At 34.0% G+C, this 23,760-nt stretch overlaps 2 protein-coding genes across 2 annotated transcripts; both read left to right on the forward strand.

Moving 5' to 3' along the window:
* The first annotated feature begins 453 nt into the window (after positions 1-453).
* On the forward strand, positions 454-8,219 carry LOC104116207 (uncharacterized). Its single transcript, XM_009627020.4, has 9 exons — positions 454-594; positions 1,558-3,212; positions 3,423-3,649; positions 3,734-4,066; positions 5,640-5,886; positions 6,465-6,593; positions 6,674-6,889; positions 7,217-7,340; positions 7,624-8,219. Exons 2-9 carry the CDS (start codon positions 1,665-1,667, stop codon positions 7,860-7,862), a joined length of 3,063 nt encoding a protein of 1,020 aa, XP_009625315.1. The 5' UTR covers positions 454-594; positions 1,558-1,664; the 3' UTR covers positions 7,863-8,219.
* Positions 8,220-16,094: 7,875 nt separating this feature from the next.
* On the forward strand, positions 16,095-20,680 carry LOC104116206 (WAT1-related protein At2g39510-like). Its single transcript, XM_009627019.4, has 7 exons — positions 16,095-16,384; positions 17,124-17,186; positions 17,283-17,399; positions 18,167-18,404; positions 19,290-19,454; positions 19,597-19,748; positions 20,191-20,680. Exons 1-7 carry the CDS (start codon positions 16,176-16,178, stop codon positions 20,372-20,374), a joined length of 1,128 nt encoding a protein of 375 aa, XP_009625314.1. The 5' UTR covers positions 16,095-16,175; the 3' UTR covers positions 20,375-20,680.
* Positions 20,681-23,760: the final 3,080 nt, after the last annotated feature.

The raw sequence follows: 23,760 nt of genomic DNA on the forward strand, positions 1-23,760 counted from the left end.
ATTATTTATTAGATGCATGATATTTGTTTGCAAATATAATTCTCTCACGTAGCCGTGGTTAATTTATACTCTATCCGGTCCATTTTGTTATTATATTTCTCTTTTATACGTCATTTAATTAATAAGAAGATCGTTTGACTAATATACTCTTATTTACTTTTAACATTTAATTTTTTTTTATTGTTATGTAGTAATCAATATTTTTTACAAGATGGGAAAAAATTTAATTATACCGGAAGAGTATATATTACTATCATCTTATTAAATTATTTAATATGGTAAATTAATATTATTTGATATAAATACTGTAACAACTTATACCATAAATGTGTGCAGGAAAAGTATATAATATTATATTGCATTTATTAATTTTTTGATGTAAATAAGTGTAACTTTTGCCCTTTTTGTTGGGAGGTAGGAAGCCGAGGGGAAGAATAATGGTGAGGTTCGAGAACATGGGAAGAAAAGTAGCTTAAAATATAGGCGCTGATACCTCAACTTTGAACGTGGCCTTTGTCCACTCTCTCTTAAAAAGTCGTTTCCCTGAACCCACAAACCCCTCATTCATTTTTTTTTAATTACTCACTCCTCAAGGTATTATTATTCTCCATCGAATTCTCATGTATTTATCATTTTCCACTGATTATTTTAAATGCTAACTCGTAATTTCATATAATTTAGCGTAATCTGTATTCCGTTTGAATTTAAATCTGCTTTTCTCGGTTAGATTTGGTGTTTTTTTGAGATTAAAATTGTAGATCCTGTTGCGTTTTGAATTGCTGTTGTAGGGGAGAGTGCTGGATCGTAAAATTTTGCTTTTATAGCTATGTACTGTTGTGCCTAAAAATGAAACAAAATGGTGAAGGAATTTGTTTTTACATAAGTAAATTATTAGATCAATTGGTTACGTGTTAATCACGGATTAGTTGGGATCAACTGTGTGAATCCTCTGTAATTATTGTGCTTCATTTGGGCCCAGTTCATTCTAATACTTAAAACTAAACTATTCAATCAATCAACCAACTATACCTCGATCCCAATCTAGTTGGACCGTCTATATGAATCCTCTGTAACCATTTTGCTATGCTCAAAAACTATTTAATACCCTAGGGTGTGGCCTAGTGGTCAATGAAGTGGGAGGAGAACTATGAGATCTCAAGTTCAAATCCTAGTTGAGCAAAAAACACTAGGTGATTCTTCCATTTGCCTAAATTGTAGAGGCAGAGTTACATGGTTCCTGTGCCGGTGGAAGGTAGCAGGTACTCAGTGGAATAGTTAAGGTGCGTGTAAGCTGGTCTGGACACCACCGTCATAAAAAGTGGAAGCTAAACTATTTAATTAATCCACTGCACCTTAATTCCAACCTAGTTGAGGTCGACTGTATGAATCATGCGTAACCATATTGCTCGATGCGGAACTATTTCATTCTAATACCAAAAACTAGACTGTTGAGATTACTTGAATTCTAGAAATTGATTTTGATTGTTGAATGATTTCTGTCTGTTTGCTGTTCCGTTCAAATTATTGATTGTTGTATTTTCCTGTTGTTCTTACTAGGTTATTTCTCAAGGTATAATGATTGTGTTTTGAAGTTTAGTTGGTTGAGGGTTTATTGAAACTAGTGAAGTACTTTTAAATTCAATTTGAGGGCTTGATTTACAGCAATGGCATGGTTTAGAGCTGGATCTAGTGTGGCAAAGCTTGCCATTAGAAGAGCTGTGTCTCAGGGTGGTTCTTACGTGCCAAGGAGTCGCATTCTTCCATCACAAAGTAGATATTTTCATACCACAGTTATCAGGCCAAAGGCGCAATCTGCACCTGTCCCGAGGCCTGTACCACTTTCAAAGTTGACTGATAGCTTCTTAGATGGTACCAGCAGTGTCTACCTTGAGGAGCTTCAGCGGACTTGGGAACAAGATCCGAATAGTGTGGATGAATCATGGGACAACTTTTTCAGGAATTTTGCTGGCCTAGCCGCCACATCGCCTGGGATTTCTGGCCAGACGATTCAGGAAAGTATGAATCTTCTATTGCTTGTGAGAGCTTATCAGGTTAATGGTCATATGAAAGCCAAATTAGACCCGTTGGCTTTGGAGGAGAGGGAAATTCCAGATGTTCTGGATCCAGTATCATATGGGTTCACTGAAGCTGATCTGGACCGAGAGTTCTTCCTTGGTGTTTGGAGGATGTCTGGTTTCTTGTCTGAGAATCGCCCCGTGCAGACCTTGAGGGCGATATTGACAAGGCTTGAGCAGGCTTATTGTGGCAGCATTGGTTTCGAGTACATGCACATTCCCGATCGTGATAAATGTAATTGGTTGAGAGAACGTATTGAGACTCCTACACCGAGGGAATACAACCGTGAACGACGTGAAGTTATTCTTGACCGGTTGATGTGGAGTACTCAGTTCGAAAACTTCTTGGCGACCAAGTGGATGGCAGCCAAGAGATTTGGGCTTGAAGGTTGTGAGACCTTGATTCCTGGCATGAAGGAGATGTTTGATAGATCGGCAGATCTGGGAGTTGAGAGCATAGTAATTGGGATGCCGCATAGAGGTAGATTAAATGTTTTAGGTAATGTTGTTCGAAAGCCACTAAGGCAAATTTTCAGTGAGTTTAGCGGTGGTACAAAACCTGCGGACGGAGCTGGCTATGTGGGAACTGGTGATGTCAAGTATCATTTGGGAACCTCGTATGATCGACCTACTAGAGGTGGTAAGAGAATTCATCTATCATTGGTTGCAAATCCCAGCCACTTAGAAGCTGTGGACCCCGTTGTTGTTGGAAAAACTAGAGCAAAGCAATACTATTCTAATGATGTGGATAGAACAAAGAACATGGGTGTTTTGCTCCATGGTGATGGTAGCTTTGCTGGGCAAGGTGTTGTTTACGAGACATTGCATTTGAGTGCTCTTCCAAATTACACAACAGGAGGGACCATTCACATTGTAGTGAATAATCAAGTGGCCTTTACTACTGATCCAAGGTCTGGAAGATCTTCTCAGTACTGCACTGATGTCGCTAAGGCTTTGAGTGCTCCAATTTTCCATGTCAATGGCGATGATGTTGAGGGTGTTGTTCATGCCTGTGAACTTGCTGCAGAATGGCGCCAGACGTTCCACTCAGATGTTGTGGTTGATATTGTCTGTTATCGTCGATTTGGACACAATGAAATTGATGAACCATCTTTCACCCAGCCCAAGATGTATAAGGTTAGTAGCTCTTGAAATTCCTTGTGCTCTATGCAGAATTATATTCTCCACATATGGGGCTGAAGTTACTCATTTAACTTCCTGTTATCAGTTAAAACTGATGTAACTGAACAATATAAATATGTTTACCTTCTCTTGAAATCAATTGATCTTTTTCTATTCCTCATAACTGCAGTCAAAGCATTATTATTTTTCTTCAATGGTTGTTAGGTCATCAGAAGTCATCCTTCTGCATTGGAGATCTATCAAAACAAACTCCTACAATCTGGTCAGGTGACAAAAGATGATGTGGAGAAGATACATAACAAGATCAATACGATCCTTAATGAGGAGTTTGTTGCTAGTAAAGACTATATCCCTCAAAAAAGAGATTGGCTTTCAGCTTTTTGGTCTGGATTTAAGTCACCTGCACAGCTTTCACGTGTCAGAAACACTGGGTATGACTTTTATTTTTCTTTTTGCTGTAAATAGTTTATTTTCAACCTTGAATTGTGAGACTCAAGATAAATGCTGGTTTGTAGTGTCAAACCTGAGATCTTGAAGGACGTTGGAAAAGCAATCACAACTCTTCCAGAGGACTTTAAGCCTCACAGAGCAATAAAAAAGGTTTATGATGAGCGTAAGAAAATGATTGAGACAGGGGAGCGTGTTGACTGGGCATTGGGAGAAGCACTTGCTTTTGCAACATTGCTGGTGGAAGGAAATCATGTTAGGTTGAGTGGTCAGGATGTTGAGAGAGGTACTTTCAGTCACAGACATTCTGTTCTTCATGATCAGGAGACCGGGGCAAAGTACTGTCCTCTTGATCATGTTATGATGAACCAAAATGAAGAGATGTTCACCGTGAGCAACAGGTATGTTCTGATGGTTGTCTGATTATGGAAATTTTGCAGTGTTTTATTTTCATATATTTCAGTTTCTATCTGGATATTTTGTCTAGGCATTTGGATTTTGTGTTTCCATTTGATCTCTGCCGAGTGTATCTAGTTGTGGTGGGTAGATTACTACTTATCGTTGCATAACTAGAAGTGCTTCCGGATGCTTACGAAACTACACTGTAACTGATCCTTGATGTTGTCATTGCAAAATTCTTCTGCCTAGGAACTTCACAACCCGCTGAACAGTTAGTATTCAAAATGTTTCAGCTCGTGATTTGGAGAAAATACTTACCTTACAGATGACCTAACGATATATATCTTTACCTTCCGGGCTACAGTATTGTGAAAGGTGAAAAGTGCAAAAATGCACCAAGACCTGCTGCCCTTAAAGCACAAATTGTGATTTAGTCAATAGAAGCGAAAATTGAAGACCTTCTACACACACACACACACACACACACACACACACACACACTCACACATACACACACACACACACACATATATATATATATATATATATATATATATATATATAATGCTAGAAAATTTACATAAATTATTCTGAAATATGAGTAATTTTTTTATTTATAAAAACAAAGAAATTCATCCGTATGAAAAGTATAGCAATGTAATAGAAGTCTGGTAAGGCAAAAGCGCATCAAAGCATCAATGAAGTTTATTACTCGTATTTGTAATAATCCATAACATCATCCTCTTCTTCAAAGGGTAGACTCTCATTGGCATCGTCATAGTTATACATCTGAATCTCTTCTTGATCTGATTCCCTCTTCTTTATTAGTATGTTGGGATTGAGATTTTGAAGCTGTGGTTGGCTAGCTCTTGTTCTTTCTCCTTGTCGCCTTGTAGGTCCCTTTTGACTTCCTGAAGCCCTTGCCACACTAATCTGTTTTAAATTATCATCTCTTCCTATAACCAGTTGTCCAGTTCATCTTTTGCCTCAGCCACTCACTACCATAATCAAGATTATCCAATGAGGTTTGATCAGTGATGTTCTACTGCTTGAAGTGAGCTTCCTAGAGCACAATGTACTTGTCATACACTAGATCGTTCAATCTTTTCTTTCTACCAGGAATTAAAAACGATTATTGCTATGACAACAAAATAAAGAAGTAATAAAACATCAGAATAATTTGAATCAACTTAGAGAAAATAATATGTAATGGGACTCAATTCTCTTTTTCAATTGATATACAATAAATAATAGAATCAGGAAATCTTTTATTTACTGAATTAAAAAGAAGATAGTGAACCTTTATTGTGAAGAGGTTAAGACAAAGAACATATTGTGTTCACTAAAGCATGCATTTATCGTGACATCATAGAGCCAAGGGGGTGGGGCCTCTCTGGTGGCAAGAAAAGCACACATGCTTGAATGAGTATAACTAAGTCAATCACTTCTGTAGAGTTAACTCTTGCATGAGTTTAATTTGGAAGTGGTTATGTCTCAAATTTTTTAATATATAAGGGCTGTGTAAGGACCAAGGACTATATATGACTCTATGTTTGCTCTTGTATTTTTGTGCAGCTCCCTTTCAGAGTTTGGTGTTCTGGGATTTGAACTGGGTTATTCAATGGAAAATCCAAACTCTTTGGTTCTCTGGGAAGCCCAATTTGGTGATTTTTCCAACGGAGCTCAAGTAATATTTGACCAGTTTTTGAGCAGTGGAGAGGCCAAGTGGTTGCGCCAGACTGGGTTGGTTTTGCTTCTTCCACATGGTTATGATGGCCAGGGCCCTGAGCATTCCAGTGCACGTTTGGAACGGTTCCTCCAGGTATTGTAGCTAATTCCATTTTCCTCAAGGCATTACTTCTTATTTGAAGAACTTGCTCCTTCCTCTTTGGTTAAGGAGCCTTAAGATTCATCTGAAATAAATATGATTTGACATGCTGACTTTCTGTGTGAGAAAAAAGGTCAAGTTGGAACAAGTCAAGGCCATGTGAATCTAATGAATGCAATCATTGTGCGATGTATGCTAGATAGTAATAAGGCCCAATTACATACTACAGCAATGCCGTTGCATTTATATCCTATACTTCAAAGCAGTTTTGAAGAGTATCATGTTCCATCTTCCCTTCTTTACAGAGTTGTTGCATCTTACACTGTTAGGTTAGGATATCTTTATTTGTCTTTTGCTAGTGACTAGCTACATGTTACTGTGTTAGTTAACCATGGAGATCAATCGCAATTAGCCGCATGGTGGACATGGTGTTTGGGTTCTCTATATATATTCTCCTCCAAAAAGTGGGGAAGATCTTTACTTTACCCCGGGGGCATTATGAATGTGTGTTACTTTGATGCTTCTAAAGTATATAGCTCATTTCGTCATTTGCTCAATGATTTTCATGGCAGATGAGTGATGATAACCCCTTTGTCATTCCGGAGATGGAACCTACATTGAGGAAACAGATCCAGGAATGTAACTGGCAGGTGGTGAATGTGACAACTCCTGCAAATTATTTCCATGTGCTCAGGCGTCAGGTATGTCTGATTGCAAGTTTTTTTATTTTTTGAGCTCGTACACTTATGTATTCTCATGTAGCGCATCACCACCTTCTTAGATTCACAGAGATTTCCGTAAACCTCTTATTGTGATGTCCCCGAAGAACTTGCTCCGTCACAAGGAGTGCAAGTCAAACCTGTCTGAGTTTGATGATGTCCAAGGTCACCCAGGTTTTGACAAACAAGGTACCCGGTTTAAGCGTTTGATAAAAGATCAGAACGACCACTCAGATCTTGAAGAGGGTATCAGACGCTTGGTCCTTTGCTCTGGAAAGGTGCTTTTTCTTATTTCTTTCTTATGATTGACCCCTTGCTCTGTTGTATACTTGTATTTCCTCTCAAGTTTGTTGATATTCATGTCAGACACAAATAATTGCTTCATTTAGCAATAAACGTGTAGGTGCAGACTGGGTGACAAAAGTAGCATGGATAATAGTAAAAAGTATTTGAGTTTATTTTACTTGTTCCGCTCTTTATTTTTTTAATCAAGAAACCTTTTTACTGAATGTCCCCTAAGGCACTGCAGCACTTTTCTTTGAATAACTGTTCTTTTGTGCTCACAAGTTGCTAGTATTGAAGTATGCTTTCATGCCTTATCCCAGGTGTATTATGAGCTTGACGAGGAGAGGAAGAAAGTTAATGGGAAAGACGTTGCAATCTGTCGGGTGGAACAGCTTTCTCCTTTCCCATACGACCTTGTTCAACGTGAATTGAAGCGATATCCAAGTATGTCTTCTGAAATATTTGGCCTATCCTTTGTTGTCAAATCACAGGGAATGCTACGTTTTCTTTTAAAACATTCAGAAACTGCACTAAACATTTATAGCAAATACGATAAGTTTCTGCACCTGAAGCACAGTTGCTAGCAATACCTTTAAGGCAGTAGCTCGTGTAGACAAACACCAACTGATTTGGCTTTGATGGCACCTTTTATTGAGGTTGCTACTATAAAGTTATGTCAAATGTTTAGCGAAGCTAATTTAATGTCGTTTAACTGTCATGTTGTCAGATGCGGAGATTGTTTGGTGCCAAGAGGAGCCAATGAACATGGGTGCATACAGTTACATTGCACCACGTCTTTGTACGGCGATGAAAGCACTGGGCAGAGGTGATATGGATGACATAAAATATGTTGGTCGAGCTCCTTCTGCTGCCACAGCTACTGGTTTCCAGCTGGTTCATGTGAAAGAACAGACTGAGCTTGTCCAGAAAGCCTTGCAACAGGATCCAATTAATTCTCCATTCTGAAGCTGAGGCTTTGTTGTATTCTTTGCACTAAGTACCAAGACTGATGGTGAAATAAGAGATCTAACTCTTTACAAACTACTTTCTGGTGAAAGTTTTGATTCTTTGGGAAACAGGGGCATATTGTTTGTGCTCTTTTTTCTTTTTTATTGGTTAAACTCAATTAATGCTTATAGTATCCTAGATCTGTACAAATAAAATGTCAGAACTAAGTGTCCTGTTCTCCCTTCAATTCTTGTGAGAGAATGAACTCCACTATTTGTCCTCAGAGCTGGCGATACATTTGCAGATTTTGTTTCCAGTTTGTCATTGACCCATTTAAAAGAAGAATGAATGAAAGCTCTCCTTATTCTCCTATAATTTGTATTATCTTCTTCAATTTTTTTTTTTTGCAATTGCTTATTAGTATTTCCTAGACTTGATTTAGAGAAAAAAGGCTTCCCTAATCTAATGGTAGTCCTTTAATCTCCTGTTACCGTAGATATTTGCTTCTTGGGTTTATGTCTTTTTTGATGTAATGCAATTCGTCTAAAATAATGATTAAGTTGTTCTAGCATTAGGAAGAAACTGCTGAAACTTTTGACGATTCTTTATCTATTAATTTGAAGGAACTAAGTTTGAACTGAGAAAAGTAAATCTCTTTAAAAAAATCATCAATGTTGCAAGATTGAAGAAGAGAGTCATGAATTTTTAATCTGAAAAGTGAGTTAAATCAAGTGAAAATTATTGGAAAAGTTTGGAAACATTGGCAGGGATGAATATTGATAGTTCAAACTTGAGAAAAACTGCTTAGCTTCAAACATATATTCAAACTTCAGAAATACATGTTTACATGTTTGAAGTTTGAGAGTTCCAAGCTTTAACTTCATATAAGTATGTTAGAAGTTAGGCCTTGGCAAACCAAACTTCAAAGGCCAAACTTCAGATGCGTATATCAGAAGTTTGCTTGCACAAACGTTATACCAAATTTCTGACATTGGTAATTCAAACTTAGAGATATACATATTTGAAGTTTGAGACTTCCAAGCTTAACTTCAGATGCGTGTGTTAGAAGTTTGTCCTTGGCAATCCAAACTTTAAAGGCCAAACTCCTGTTGCGCATGTAGGAATATGCCAAACTTCTGATATTGGTAGTTCAAATTTCAAAAATACACACTTGAAGTTTGAACCTTCCAAACTTCAGACGCGTATGTCGAAAGTTTGCTTGCACAAGTAATATGTCAAATTACAAGCAAAATTTGTAACTTCGTACACGAATATTTGCAACTTCAATCGCGTATGTTGGAAGTTATTTCTAAAGTGGCTAAACTTACAAATATTAATAAATTTCGGCTACGCCCTAAATGGGGTTCCTAAAATCGGCTATATGTGTACTTGACCCGTTAAACTAGAGATGTAATCCCCTTTCTCCAATTACAATTGTGGAAACAACTCATAACTTATTCCCGTTTTATTGATTTTTGAAATATTCATATCAATATCGTAAAAGAGATTTATAATTGACGATATTAATTTGATAAATTTGATAAAGTTCCCATATTATTATATTCATGGTGGTGCTAACAAATATAAACATTATCAGGTCACATATAATGTAAGGCAAACTACTTTATTTATTAAGCAGTAACTGATAACCTAAAATAATCAGTTATACTGGTTAGGGGTATACAAACTGAACCGGAAAATTGCGCCAAACCGATTAAAAAATCTGACTAGGTTTGGTTTAATTTAGTTTGGTATTGAGTAAAAAAATTCGAACCAAACCGACATATAAATATATAATTTTAAGACTTTATATAGAATTTAATTTAAAAGATGTCTAGAAATATTTGAGATCCTCTCATGTGATATAATATTTAATAGAACTATAAAGTGCATTCATTTTTATTTACTTTAAATAATAGATTGTATCACTTTCTTATTATGTATTATTGAAATGCGTCAATCATCTCTTTGTTCTTTCATATTCATATGTCAAGATTTATTATATGTTTTTCGAATTTGAAGTGGTATTTTGATAATCTAAAATTACATAGAACATTTCATTATTTAGGTATCATATTGATTTTTATGTTTAATTATTAAATTTGGTTAACCCTGAAAGCGTACATTAACCAAAAATTATTGGTAGACGACTAAGAAAATAAACTATTATGTGTTACTAAAAACAATTCTCCCATAAGATCACTTTAATAGATCATATGTTTGTTACTTTTTTTTAAAATATTTAGTAAACATATATTCAATTATCAAAATTTATCTATAACTTTAATAATGCAAGATTGAAATAATATTCATGTAACAAAAAAAACCCGGAAAATCCAAAAAATCCGACAAAACTGAACCAATACAAATCGATATAATTGGTTTAATTTGATTTTGATAAAATCCGAACCAACCCGATATACATCCCTCGTACCGGTAATGAAAATTTCTTTTGGACCGTTACTGCATATTACTTAAGTCCAAAAATGAAGTAGCTTAGTCACATCACACTACAAAACCTATGGAAAAACAGATAGGGATAAGGTGAAAGTATGAGGTGTATGTCAATTAGACTAAATCTGGAGGCGGTAAAAATGAAATGAGCCCTTTTCCTTCACCTTTAATTTCCAGCACTACGTTTTCCTTCACCTTTAATTTCCAGCACTACGTTTTCCTTCCTTGTTTTTTTTTTTTTTTTTGTTTCCTATTCGATTTTGGTATCTGCGTAAGGGTTCGATCACATCGTGTAAGGCTTATTAAAAGGAAAAACATATTTTTTAACCAGGATGTTTTTCATTTGCAGGACTCGAATTCAAAACTTCTAATTAAGTACGGGGGAATCTTATTCATTCCACTATTTCGCTTGGGAGTAGGTTTTCTACAGCTTTGACATTTGTGTGAGGCACAAAGCAAAAGTTTTTTTTTGACAATGTGTGTGTCAACACATATTTACTTCGCTTAGATTGTATACAAAAACGAATTTAGAATTTAGATAAATTCAGAGTTATTGTGAATTTATTATATTTATATATCATTTTTGAATAATTTTGTACACACATATGTGTGCAAGATCATTGAATCTAATTGAACCCATTACAAGTGGTTAGATCTGCAAATGATCATATACTTAATTTTATTTTATTTTAAAAAATATATATAAACATTTGAGTTTGCATCCAATCACAAAGAAGTAGCCTGTGCAGTGGTACTACCTGACTATAAACTTGGAATCTTGAATTTACCAGTAACATATGTAGGATTTGTATAAGCGGCATCAGTACGTCTATTGTCACACTTTCACTTTTTAGTTTTGATTTAAGATTTACTATGGTTTTAAAACTTAACTTCCTATCTCAAATTGATTGAACCTTATTAAGATGGTCTCAACCTTGTGTATACATACATGTTAATACTCAAAAATTATTATACGCACAAATATAAGAAAACGTATCTTTTTATCTGCAGATTTCTTTTACTATATGCTGGTTCTTTCGTTTCGGTTATTCTATCAACTTTATCTTGTTGTTATGTTTGTTGTTTTTGCTTTTTTTTTTCCTCTTCATTTTTTTTTGAACTGGTGTCTATCGAAAATAATTTCTATACCTTCATAGGGTAATGATAAGGTCTACGTACACTCTACCCTCCCAGACCTCACTTTATAAAATTATACAAGAGTTTTTTGTTATTGTTACTGCACAAATATAAGAATAATTCTAAGTGAAGCGGTATCGGATTACACCCCAATAAAGGATATGTCCACCAATTTGAATTCTCCTCTATCTAGTCGTGCTTTTACTTTTACATTTTTCCCCTTTTTGTGGTGGAAAAAGTCCTTGGCGTAATTAGTAAAGTTGATGTCATGTGATCAGAAGATCACGGGTTCAAGTCATGAAAATAACCTTTTGTAAAAATGCAGAGTAATTAGACTGCGTACGATAGACTCTTGTGATCCGTCTCTTTCCGGACCCTTAGCATAGCGGGAGACCAATTTAGTATACCGGACTGCCTCTTACCGTGGGAAATAGGCATCTGGTTTCAAGGGAATCACAGCAAATGTCAAATAGTAGGTATTCATTGCCCAAGTGAACGCGATCTGACTAGGAGTGATTTGTGTTTGCCAACAGCTAATATTTGTGAAACTGTCACATTATAGTTTGTTGCATACTGTTTTAATTTATCTACTGATGGGATGTAAAGTACTTTAATTTGTCACATTAACGTGTCCCTGCATTTTCCTGTTTTATCTGATCAATTACAAGATAATGAAAAAAATCTGAAATCCTATGTAAAAGTACTGACCTAATTTACTCCAAATTATGGTTCCTAACGAACTGAGACAACCCATTACTCTCCCCCCTAATTCTTTGTAATCGTGGTTTACGTTGTATCTTTTACTCAATTTACAATAACAATATTAATCCTTGAGTCGTGGATATATCGGAAACATCGTCTTTACCTTATTAAGATAAGGGTAAGGTTTGTGTACACACTACCGTTCCAAACCTTATTTGTGGGATTGCACTGTGTTTGTTGTTGTTGACAACAACGATATTAATTAGAGGAGATCCAGGATATAGATTTTATGGTTTTGAGTTTGAAAATTTACCCTAACTTATTTAATAAAGTGAATTTAAAATCTATTACTTGTATGTATTTGATGAATTTTTTAACAAATATACATGAATTGAGCCAAAGTTACTATATTCAGATGAACCGTAACATATACACTACATTCGACCTTAGTTAGTACTAATAAGGGTTCAATTCCACGACCGAAAGTTAGTCTAATTCCTCCCTATTTACAAAACTTGGGAACAAAATTGAGATTATATGATATAAATTAAGAAAAATAAACTTAAAGTCTTATCTGCGAAGAGGAGTCTTGGCGTAACCGGTAAAGTTGCTGGCATGTGACCATGTCACAAGTTCGAGCCGTGGAACAGTATCTTGCAGAAATGTAGGGTAAGACTGCGTACAATAAACCCTTATTGTCCGGCCCTTATTCGGACCTCGCACATAGCGGAAGCTTAGTGCACCGGGCTGCCCAACTTAAGTCTTATATGCACATGTATCATCACGTGCCAGTATTTACCATCTAAATCGATTTAATTAATGATTAATATGTCTTGCTAATAAAAGATACTACATGATTATGGAAACATCGAAAGTTGTACTTGTGATTTTAATAAAAATGCACTCTACTGATATCGTTGTCTTTTCCAATTAACAAAAATATATTGCTCCACTATTGATCTGCAACATATTACTCTTTCTTGACAGAAACTGAACACTCAAGAAAGAATATATCAAGAAAAAATTAACTATTTAGCAATGTTAATTTTGGCAATGTAATGTCTAAAAATTGTTTTAATAATTTGATTATACAAATAGAGTTCGGAAAAGAATGAGTCTTGGTTACAATTTTAGTATATCCGAAACTCATTAATTGTGCTCTTATTAATTGAACCAATTCAATTTTTTGCCAATTAAATTGCCACTCTAGAGCAATAATTTTAGTTGGTTACTACTCTATTTTCCAATTCGTTACTAACAGATTTATAATGAAAGTATATATTATGTTACTTAGCATGATATAAGTCGTTATCTTGTCTTATCATTTATGGGAGATGACCTTGTATGCGCCAGAGTATGGTTAGTATTAGGGGTGTACATGGACCGAGTTTGTTCGACTTTTATTAAAATCAAACCAAACCAAATCAACTATATCGGTTTGGATTGATTCGGTTTTATCGGATTTTTCGATTTTTTTGGATTTTTTTAATTAAATGAATAATATTTCAATCTTACTTTGTTAAAGTTATAGATAAAGTTTTGATAAGTGAACATATATTTAGTAAAAATTTTAAAAACTGACAAATATATGGTCTATTAAACTATTCATATGGAAGAATTCTTTTTAGTAACACATGATAGTTGTTTTCTTAGTCGTCTAACAATAACTTTTTTATGTATGTTTTCGAGGTAATTTAATAATTAAATATAAAAATCAATGTGATACCAAAATAATAATATGTTCTATTTAATTCTAAATTATCGAAATACCATTTCAAATTCGAAAAAATATAATAAATCTTGATATTTAAATATGGAAGAACAAAGAGATAATTGACACATTTCAATAACACTTGATAAAAAAGTGATACAACCCACTATTTAAAGTAAATAAAAATAAATACACTTCATATTTCTATGAAATATTACATCCTATGAGAGAATCCCGAATATTTCTAGATATGTTTTTTTATAGAAAATTCTATATAAAGTCTTAAAAGTATATATAAAAATTATATATTCATATGTCGGTTTGATTCGAATTTTTTTACTCAACACCAAACCAAATCAAACCAAACCTAATTAAGTTTTTTAATCGATTTAGTTTGACTTTTTAATTTGGTGCGATTTTTCGATTCGATTTGAACCTCCTAGTTAGTATACTTCCTTACAACTTTACCTAATTACCTTAAACGTAACGTGCAGGTGAAATAATGTTGAAGCAGAAATGATCTAGCATTCATTCATGCAATTTTTTTGGTTTCCCATTCGATTCGATGCTTATTATTCGTATTGAAATTCCGATTAATCTAAATTCTAACTAAGCTCAAATCCAAGACCTCTAATTAAAGGTGGATAAATCCTGTCCATCATACCATAATTTTTTCTTGGGTGGTTAAAGATTTTTTTATTAATGCATGTGCACTTTAGTTCCTTCCAATATTCTTTTTATTCTCAGGACTCAAACCCGAAACTTCTAGTTAAGGATGAATAAATTCTATTCATCATACCACAATCCATCTTTCGTGGTAGAGAATTTCTTCGTTAATGCATGTAGAAGCGGACCCAGGATTTGAAGATCGCGGTCGCACTTTTGGATTCAACCAAAATCTACTTTGTATATATGGTGACCACTACTAATATATCACTATTTTTTAAATATATATATATATATATATATATACACATAAAATTTTTGCCAAACTTTACGAGTACCGTAATCACTCTCTGTATAGCATAGGTCCGCCTCCGAGTGCATGTGCACTTTAGTTCCTTTTTGAGTTAAACTTGAAACTCCCTTCAGAAAGTATCAAAAGGTCTCTTCAACAAATATTTCAAAATGCCTAACACCAATTTTCAGCTATTAAGAAATTTTAATAGACAACGCAAAGTTAACGTTTAACTTCAATTTCCCAATTTATCCAAACAAACAAACTCCAAAACCATAGTGGTGTACACTTCATAGCTTAATAATCATTCACTTTTCACATGTAATACAAGTACAAAACATTATCTTGATTATTCACTCAATATTTATACTGGTTTTGATTTTTATAATCTTTTTTTATTTATGATATAAATATTTATTTCATAAAGCAATATATAAAGTAATATTCCGATTTGTTGTTTCTATTATTCTAAAGATTTTAATCTGACTGAATGTCCACTCAGATGATATCTTTTCTTAGTGCAATTATAATTGAAACTTCTATCTCCTTCTCATCTCAGCACATATGTTTTATCATATTTTATGTTGAAACTGCCACCTGTTTTGTTGGTTTTGATATTGTTTTCTTTGTAAAAAAAAAAAAAAGATTTTACTCATACTTGTGTACAAGTGAAATTTACAAATTGATCACGTAAAAAGCAAGAATCTAAACATGATAATAATGCATACTTTTTTCGTCCCAATTTATGAGATTTATTTTTCCTTTTTAATCTAATTAAAAAAGAATGACGAATTTTTTTCCTGGAAACTATTTAATCTTAGCATCCTCATTATAAACTATAAACATGATTTATTGGGATCTCCTTGATATAATAGTTCTTTTCTAAAGAGGGAGAGAAAATGAAAAGACATATGAAACTCTCACGACCACTCAATTAAAAAGATAATTTTGGTGTTTTGTAATTTAACTTATACTTGTCAAAACTTTCCTTCAATTTTTTAATCTTAGCGTCCAGTCAAATGCCGTCACATAAAATGAAATGCAAGGACTACTTAATTTACAATAAGCCAACTGAATGTAAAAGATTGTCTTTAACAAGTTGAAACTATTAGGGGAAGAGAGATTATTTATTAGTGAACCTCTTCCTAACACCTTTTAATAGAGAAATTAAAGTTGTTTAGCTAGAAGAAAGTGTTTAACTGAACACTCCCATTATAAGATAGTGGAATCCATAGGTTAATTGATATAAGGATTACGTGCTTAAATCACTTTAATTTGTTCCCTATATATACCACTCAAGATCACAGAATTGTTAATTACAAAACAATATCATTTGTTATTAGAGAAAAGAGAGGGAACAGAATTAAGCATGTCAACTACTACAAAGGAATGCTTAATTAAGTTTTTGAAAGAAGCAAAGCCATATTTGGCAGTCATATTCTTGCAATTTGGATATGCAGGCTCAGCTATTATAGCTAAATCTGCTCTAAATCATGGAATGAGCCATTACGCTTTTGCTGTCTACAGAAATTCTTTTGCTGCTGTTGTCTTTGCTCCTTTTGCTGCTATCTTAGAAAGGTGATCTTTACTACCCCCACCCCCTCCACCTCCACCTCCACCTCCAATTCCCCTTCCTACCTTTTTCCTCACACACCAGCAAACAATGTCGAAATCAGAAATTTTGTTAAGGGTGTTCAAGATTTAACATACTGTAAAAGGACATCCCGGTGCACAAAGCATCCGGCGTTTACGCAGGGTTCGGGGACGGGCCGCACAATAAGGAGGTGTGATGTAGGCAGCCTATACTGATGTAAGCATCAATGGCTGATTCCACGGATCGAACCCGTGACCTATAGCTCACACGGAGACAACTTTACCGTTGCTCCAAAGCTGCCCTTCAAGATTTAACGTATTGAACATATATAAAAAGTAAGAGCGATATTTGACCTTTCTACACGGTATAATTTTTCGGACAAAGAGTGTTTAACTGACCATTCTTGTCCGCCACTATCCACAAACACACATGAATGCATGCAAGGCAAAAGCCTAGAGCTAGTGACAAAATCCAGAATATAGACGTTGTGGGTTCTGAGTTAAAGAGATTGAATTTTATAATTTATATCTAACTCTATCTATATATAGAAGCATTTATTTTTTAAAAATATATAAGATTCTGCCTTGAAACAATGGGTTCTACCGAACGTATGAACCATGGTTGGATCTGCCACTATACCTAGAGCATTGAAATATTATTTTATTTTAATGGATTATTTGGTTTGAAATTACTAATGTAATCTCTGGTTGTTTTAACATGCAGGAAAATAAGACCAAAAATGACTCTATCCATATTCTGGAAGATTATGTTGCTGGGCTTGTTGGAGTAAATATTCCTAATACTACCAACACATAATTTGTTTTCTTGATTTAATTTATTATATTGAATCTAATGGATTTCAAATGAAATTATTATTTGCAGGCCTGTTATCGACCAGAATTTGTATTATGCTGGGATGAAATACACCACTGCAACTTTTGCAACAGCAATGTGTAATGTTTTACCAGCCATCACATTTTTATTAGCCTGGATCCTAAGGTATATAAATAACTTTTTTTTAACTTAGTTAATTACGTGCACTAAATTTATAAGCCAACATTTTTCCATAAATTAAATATTATTTCTATTAGATTGTTGGAAATTGTTGATTAATAAAATTCACAAGTATTTAAAAACTCAAGAAAATGGACTTAAGTCGAGACAAATGCAATCCTAAGATACAATGATTAATGCATAAGTGTGATGGGATCCAATATTGTCTTTATCAAAAAATAAAAGAAAACATAGAAAAGTACAGATGTAGGTTAGTTGATCATGTCATCTCCAATGATATGGGATAAAGTTTAATTTCGATAAATAGACAATATAAAAGTTTTTTTTAAAAATAATTATCAGGTGATTTAAAATATAATAATCGATTATTATTCATAATAATCTAAATTAGTACTTAGTAACATAAGCTTAAGACAAATCAATATCCTTCTATAATATGCTGACTTGTCGGGCAAGGTTTGCGTACACCCATCCTTCCCAAACCCCACTTGTAAAATCATACTGGTATATTGTTATTGTAATATGTTCCCCCGATCCTCCCCGATCCCCCCCAATCCCCTTTGTTGGAGCTGTTACTTCTTTGATGACTCGAACCCATGACCTTGAAATTATAGGTTGGGGGAGGGAGATGCTAACCATCTGAGCAACCTCTTGTCGTTGTAACATGTTGAATTATTGTACTGTAAATTTTTTATTACATAGTTAGTATAAGGTAATTACATTGGAATAATGAGTGATGAGTTGAATTATAGGCTTGAGAATGTGAATATATGGAAGATACATAGCCAAGCAAAAATAGTGGGGACAATAATAACACTTGGAGGTGCAATGGTAATGACACTTGTTGGAGGACCTACAATTGGATTGCCTTGGACCAAACATTCTACTACTACAACTAGTGTTGCTTCTCCTACTGAACTGAATCCTGTTAAGGGTGCTCTCTTCATTTTAGTTGGTTGTTTCTGCTGGGCTTGCTTTTATAACCTTCAGGTATATACTATACCTCCCCTTTTTCTCGTATATATGTTGATCGAAATCTTCAAAAATATTATTGGATACATGCAGATCTTCTAAAAGTAGTATATTTTTTAGAGAATCCAGCACGGGTGCGATAATAACTTTGGAGAGTACGACAACATAGTTTTTCTCTATCAATGTGCTTATTCTTTTAATTGCGATTTAACTTATGTATACCGATAGTAGTAATTTTTTTTTTATATGTAGTATCAGTCACCTAAGACATGATTATAGGTAATCATATGTACGATTAGTAACATGGAAACTAAGACAAGTAATATGCTACGTACAATAGGTAAAAATACATTGAGAGTGTTACAATTATTTACACTATCAGTATATATACTATAAGTAAAAAATAATGCATTTTGGATGATTCGATATGGATGCGATAATATTTTTGAAGAGTCTTGAGCAACATAGTTTTCTCTATCAGTGTTTGTTCTTTTAATTAGAATTTTAATTGAAGAATTAACCCAAATAGCCACCCACCCTACCACTTAAATTAAAAATAGTCGGGAAGGTATAATATATGCAAAACCTATGTATTACATGTGTATAATCAATGTATAATCTGTGTATATGACTAGAAAAAATAAACAATTAATATGACCGACTATTTGTATAAATATCGTAAAAGAACTTTTACAGTATCAGTCACCTAAGAGATGACCCAGAATAAGTACGGTTAGTAACATGAAAAGTAAGACAAGTAATATGCTACAAATAGGTAAAAGTACATTCAAAGTGTTAAAACTATTTAATATTGTAATGTATATAAGTTAAATCCGTTCTAATTAACTTGTATATATGACGACTGTGATGTCTAATCGAATAACGTCACATAAAATGAAACAGATGATTACGTTGAAGGCATACCCAGCGGGACTGTCCCTCACTTCTTTAATATGTATGGCTGGGGCTTTGCAAGGCACTGCACTTACACTTGTGGTTGAAAGGGGAAATTCTGCAGTCTGGTCTATTCAATGGGGAAGTAGTAAATTATTTGCATATGTTTATTGTGTAAGTTTATTGGAAAATCATAATTCCATTTTTTTATTACTAATTATACTGTATTATCATTTTTGTTATCAGATATATACTAGTCATTATTTTAATTTTTCTACAGCTTAATTTATGCATAAAAAAATTATTATGGATGCAGGGAATAGTGAATTCTGGAATTGGCTATTATGTTTCGGGATTAATAATGAACGTCAAAGGACCGGTTTTTGTCACTGCTTTTAATCCTCTCAATATGGTTATTGTTGCAATTTTGGGTTCATTCATTTTATCAGAGCAGCTTAACTTGGGAAGGTATTTTAGTAATTATTTGCCTCTTTTTATTTCTTTTTATGAATTTGAGTTATATGCACCAACACTTTTAATATTATCCTTCTTATTTAACATGTTATAGTATGTTAGTTACTATTTTTATCAGGTTACTGATTATTTTTATCGTAAATATTTTATGTAATGACAAATGATATGTTAGTGTACATATTGTTTAGATCGAAAGACGGTTTTTGAAATTCATTTATGATGGTTTATTTTTCAAAGAAGAATTAACTTAAATAGTCGTCCACCAATCACTTAACTAAAATTAGCCGGTGGATATACAATATATATATAATCCATGTATAATATGTAATGTATATCATCATGTATAATCTATGTATACCGACTAGGAAAAACAAACAGAGAATTCAGCCAGCGATTTATGTAAAGATCCTTGACAATTGGTGGTGTTTGAATGTAGGGTTGTTGGAGCAGCTGTTATTGTAATTGGATTATACCTAGTAATATGGGGTACGACAAAGGAACAAAAATCCTCAAAAATATTGAGCACTACTACTGAAGAAGAAGAAGCAGCAGTTGACAAAGAACTAGCTGAGATAAAATCTTCAAATCAGGCAGTTATAACGGGAGATGAATCTGTTTAAAACCATGTTTGCACTCTATTATCATTATGAAGACGTATCACGTCCAGATCTGTTGTTCAAATCGAATAACGAAAATGAAAAATATTAGAGGATAAATACTATTACTAAGGCTTACAGTCTAGTGGTGTCGGTTTGATGTCTCTCATTCTATAGATGTCGGTTTAATTCTTACTGTCTTTTTTTTCTCTTTTTTTTTTATGATCTCCTAATGTAATAAATTTTGTCTTCTATATTGAGAAAACAAGTTGAGCACACCTAGCTAGAGGCTGGGTTTTAGTATAATGATCAAATTCCAATTACAGAGGATATATGCTACTTTTAGTTTCCCTTTCTTATTAACTATTTTTTAGCATATTTCTCTTTTGTCATATGATTTAACGCCGTTTAAAATTTGTTTTGTTAACTTCTACTTGGCACCTAGTTATTTCGATCATAATATATATATATATATATAGTATAAGGGAAACATCAATAGTTATAGGGATATTAGGAGCTATTGCTGTCTCATTAATAATAAAATAAAAAAATTCCTAACAACTTGGCTCAAATGGTAAAATAGTACAAAAAATTATAAGAGAAAGCAAAAGAAAGACGAAAAGAAAACATATATACAACAACATATATGAAGCTGCCTAACGCAACTGTATTCCCCGGCTAAATATGTATCTATCTATATTGTTCGGATTTTATCAAAAATACTGTCCGGTGTATACCAAATCTTCCAAAATTAATATATTTTGGAGGATTCAAAATAGGTCGCATTTTTCAAGAAGCCGAACAAGACTTTTAACACACAAACGAAGTGTTTGTATGCACATGGATATGACCCTTTTGCTTGGATGATTTTTCTTTCTGAGTTAAACTTCTTTTGCGTGTACACATGTTTACATTATCGGGTTAAATGACTTACAACCTGACATATAATTGTCTATACTAATCCTAATTTAATAACCCAAAACATATATAAATGACATGTTATAACCGATTAAATACATTGATCGTGTAAAATAAAAGTTACACTGTGTCATTTTGTATAAATTAAATCCTTTTCTTTCATTTTTCTATAATATTCCTAATTATCTGTGTTATGTAGAGAAAGAGGCAAACCCAAAAATAAAGAAGATAAAGAATACCAAATTTTAACGTGAAAAACCCTTCAAATCGAAGGTAAAAACTACGGGATCATAAAGATCCAAAAAACTCTACTATAACAATAAGAGGGTTACAAAAGATATCTAAATTGGCTACACAATAAGTGCCAAACACGGAGCAACAATAGCAACAAGAGCAACGACAAATCAATTGAAGAAAAAGGAGAAGTCACAAAATTGGAGCTGCCGTTCGGGGCACAAAATCTGATATTACATGTCACAAAATCCGATCTCCACCATTCAAATCAAAGACAAATTGTTATTAACACTCAGTCAAAATTTCAGCCCGATCCAACGGTTAACGAATCGGTAAACGGGATTTGAAGTTGGCTGGTCGGAATAAAATCTGCAGCAAAACGAATACTTTTCTTCTCTCTTCTCTCTTGATGAAAGCTCTCTCAAAAACCACTCTTATGTGCTTAAGTCTTTCAAAGAGTTGTACCAATGAGCATGGAAAATTCTTCAAGGTTGTCCTATTTATAGATAATGAGTGGTGCTTTCTCGTAAAGCTAAAACCAACTCTAAATAGGAATAAAAATCGAATCCAATTCCGAATAGGAATGGAAACCAAAAAAGAATAGGATTAGGCCATTGAGCCTTTGGTTGGACAACATGGGCATGGGCCCAACAAACTCCGCCTCTAGCTAAGGGGCCAAATATGTCTTCAAGTAGAGGATAGAGTTATGCACTTCTGTAGTTTATATTGCCAAGAAACATCCCCCTGCAAAAGTGATCAAATAACCGGAAGTGGATCTTGAATTATCAAAATTGCCTCATAAATCAGAGTCTTGTAACAAACAAGTTCAGGCTTGCCATTGCCAAAGCACAACTTCAAATCTGCATTACCTTTCAAATACCTTAATATTTATTTTACTGCATCCCAATGTTCTTTTCTAGGATTAGAAAGGAATCTACTAACAGTACCAACGACATGTGTAATATCTGGTCTAGTGCAAATCATAGCATACATCAAGCTACCAACGGCAGAAGAGTAAGGAATACGAGACATTTCCTTTTTCACTTCATCAGTAGATGAACTCTGACTAATACTCAATTTGAAGTGTTTAGCAAGAGGAGTGCTAACCACTTTTGCATCTGTCATATTGAACCTCTTGAGTACCTTCTCAATGTATTACTTTTGGGATAAAAATAACTCCTTTCTATCTCTATGTCGGTGGATTTGAATGCCCAAATTTTTTTTTTCTGGCCCCAAGTCCTTCATCACAAATGATTTGCTCAACTACTTCTTACGGACTGCAATTCTGGATTTATTCTTGCCAATAATAAGCATATCATCCACATAAAGCAATAAGATAATAAAATCATCATAAGAGAACTTTTGGAAGAATACACAATGGTCTGAAGAAGTTTTCTTGTACCCTTGTTCTTCTATGACAGATTCAAACTTCAAATACCAGTGCCTTGGAGCTTGTTTCAATCCATACAGGCTCTTTATTAATTTGCAGACATAGTTTTCTTTTCCCTTAGTTACAAAACTCTCAGGTTGCTCCATGTAAATCTCCTCATCTGAATCACCATAAAGAAAAGCAGTCTTGACATCCATCTGCTCAACCTCTAAATCTACACTAGTGGCTAAGCCTAGAACCACACGAATAGAAGACATCTTCATAACAGGAGAGAAAATTTCATCAAAGTCAACTCCCTTCTTCTTGCCAAAACCTTTAACAACTAACCTTGCCTTGTATCTACGCGCAGAGGTATGGTTATCTTGCTTTATTCTGAATATCCATTAGTTAGATAAAGCTCTCATACCTTTCGAAAATTTCACTAACTCATATGTGCCATTCTCATGGAGTGACTTCATATCATCTTCCATGGCTTCGATCCATTGATATTTGTGAGTATCTTGCATGGCTTCATCATAATTCTCAGGTTATCCCATGTCAGTCAAAAATACATACTCATCGGGAGGATAACGCATAGATTTTTGCTTCTTCCTTGTAGATCTTCTAAGAGAGGTTTCAGGAGCATTCGAAGTAGTTACCTGAACAGGAATTGGTTGCTGATCAACCACAAATCCATCAACTGGAGCATCCATAACATCTCCACCATGACGATTATTTTGATCTTGATCACTATCTTCATTATTATCTTGGGTTCCTTCATGTGCAATAGGTGCCTTAACAATTGAAACTGGATCAATATCGACTAAACTCTCATTACTATGACAATCTATCTTCTCAGCTTTGTCAATATCTTCAATAGTCTGGTCTT

This window comes from Nicotiana tomentosiformis, chromosome 4 (genome assembly GCF_000390325.3).
Source record: "Nicotiana tomentosiformis chromosome 4, ASM39032v3, whole genome shotgun sequence".
NCBI lineage: Eukaryota > Viridiplantae > Streptophyta > Magnoliopsida > Solanales > Solanaceae > Nicotiana > Nicotiana tomentosiformis.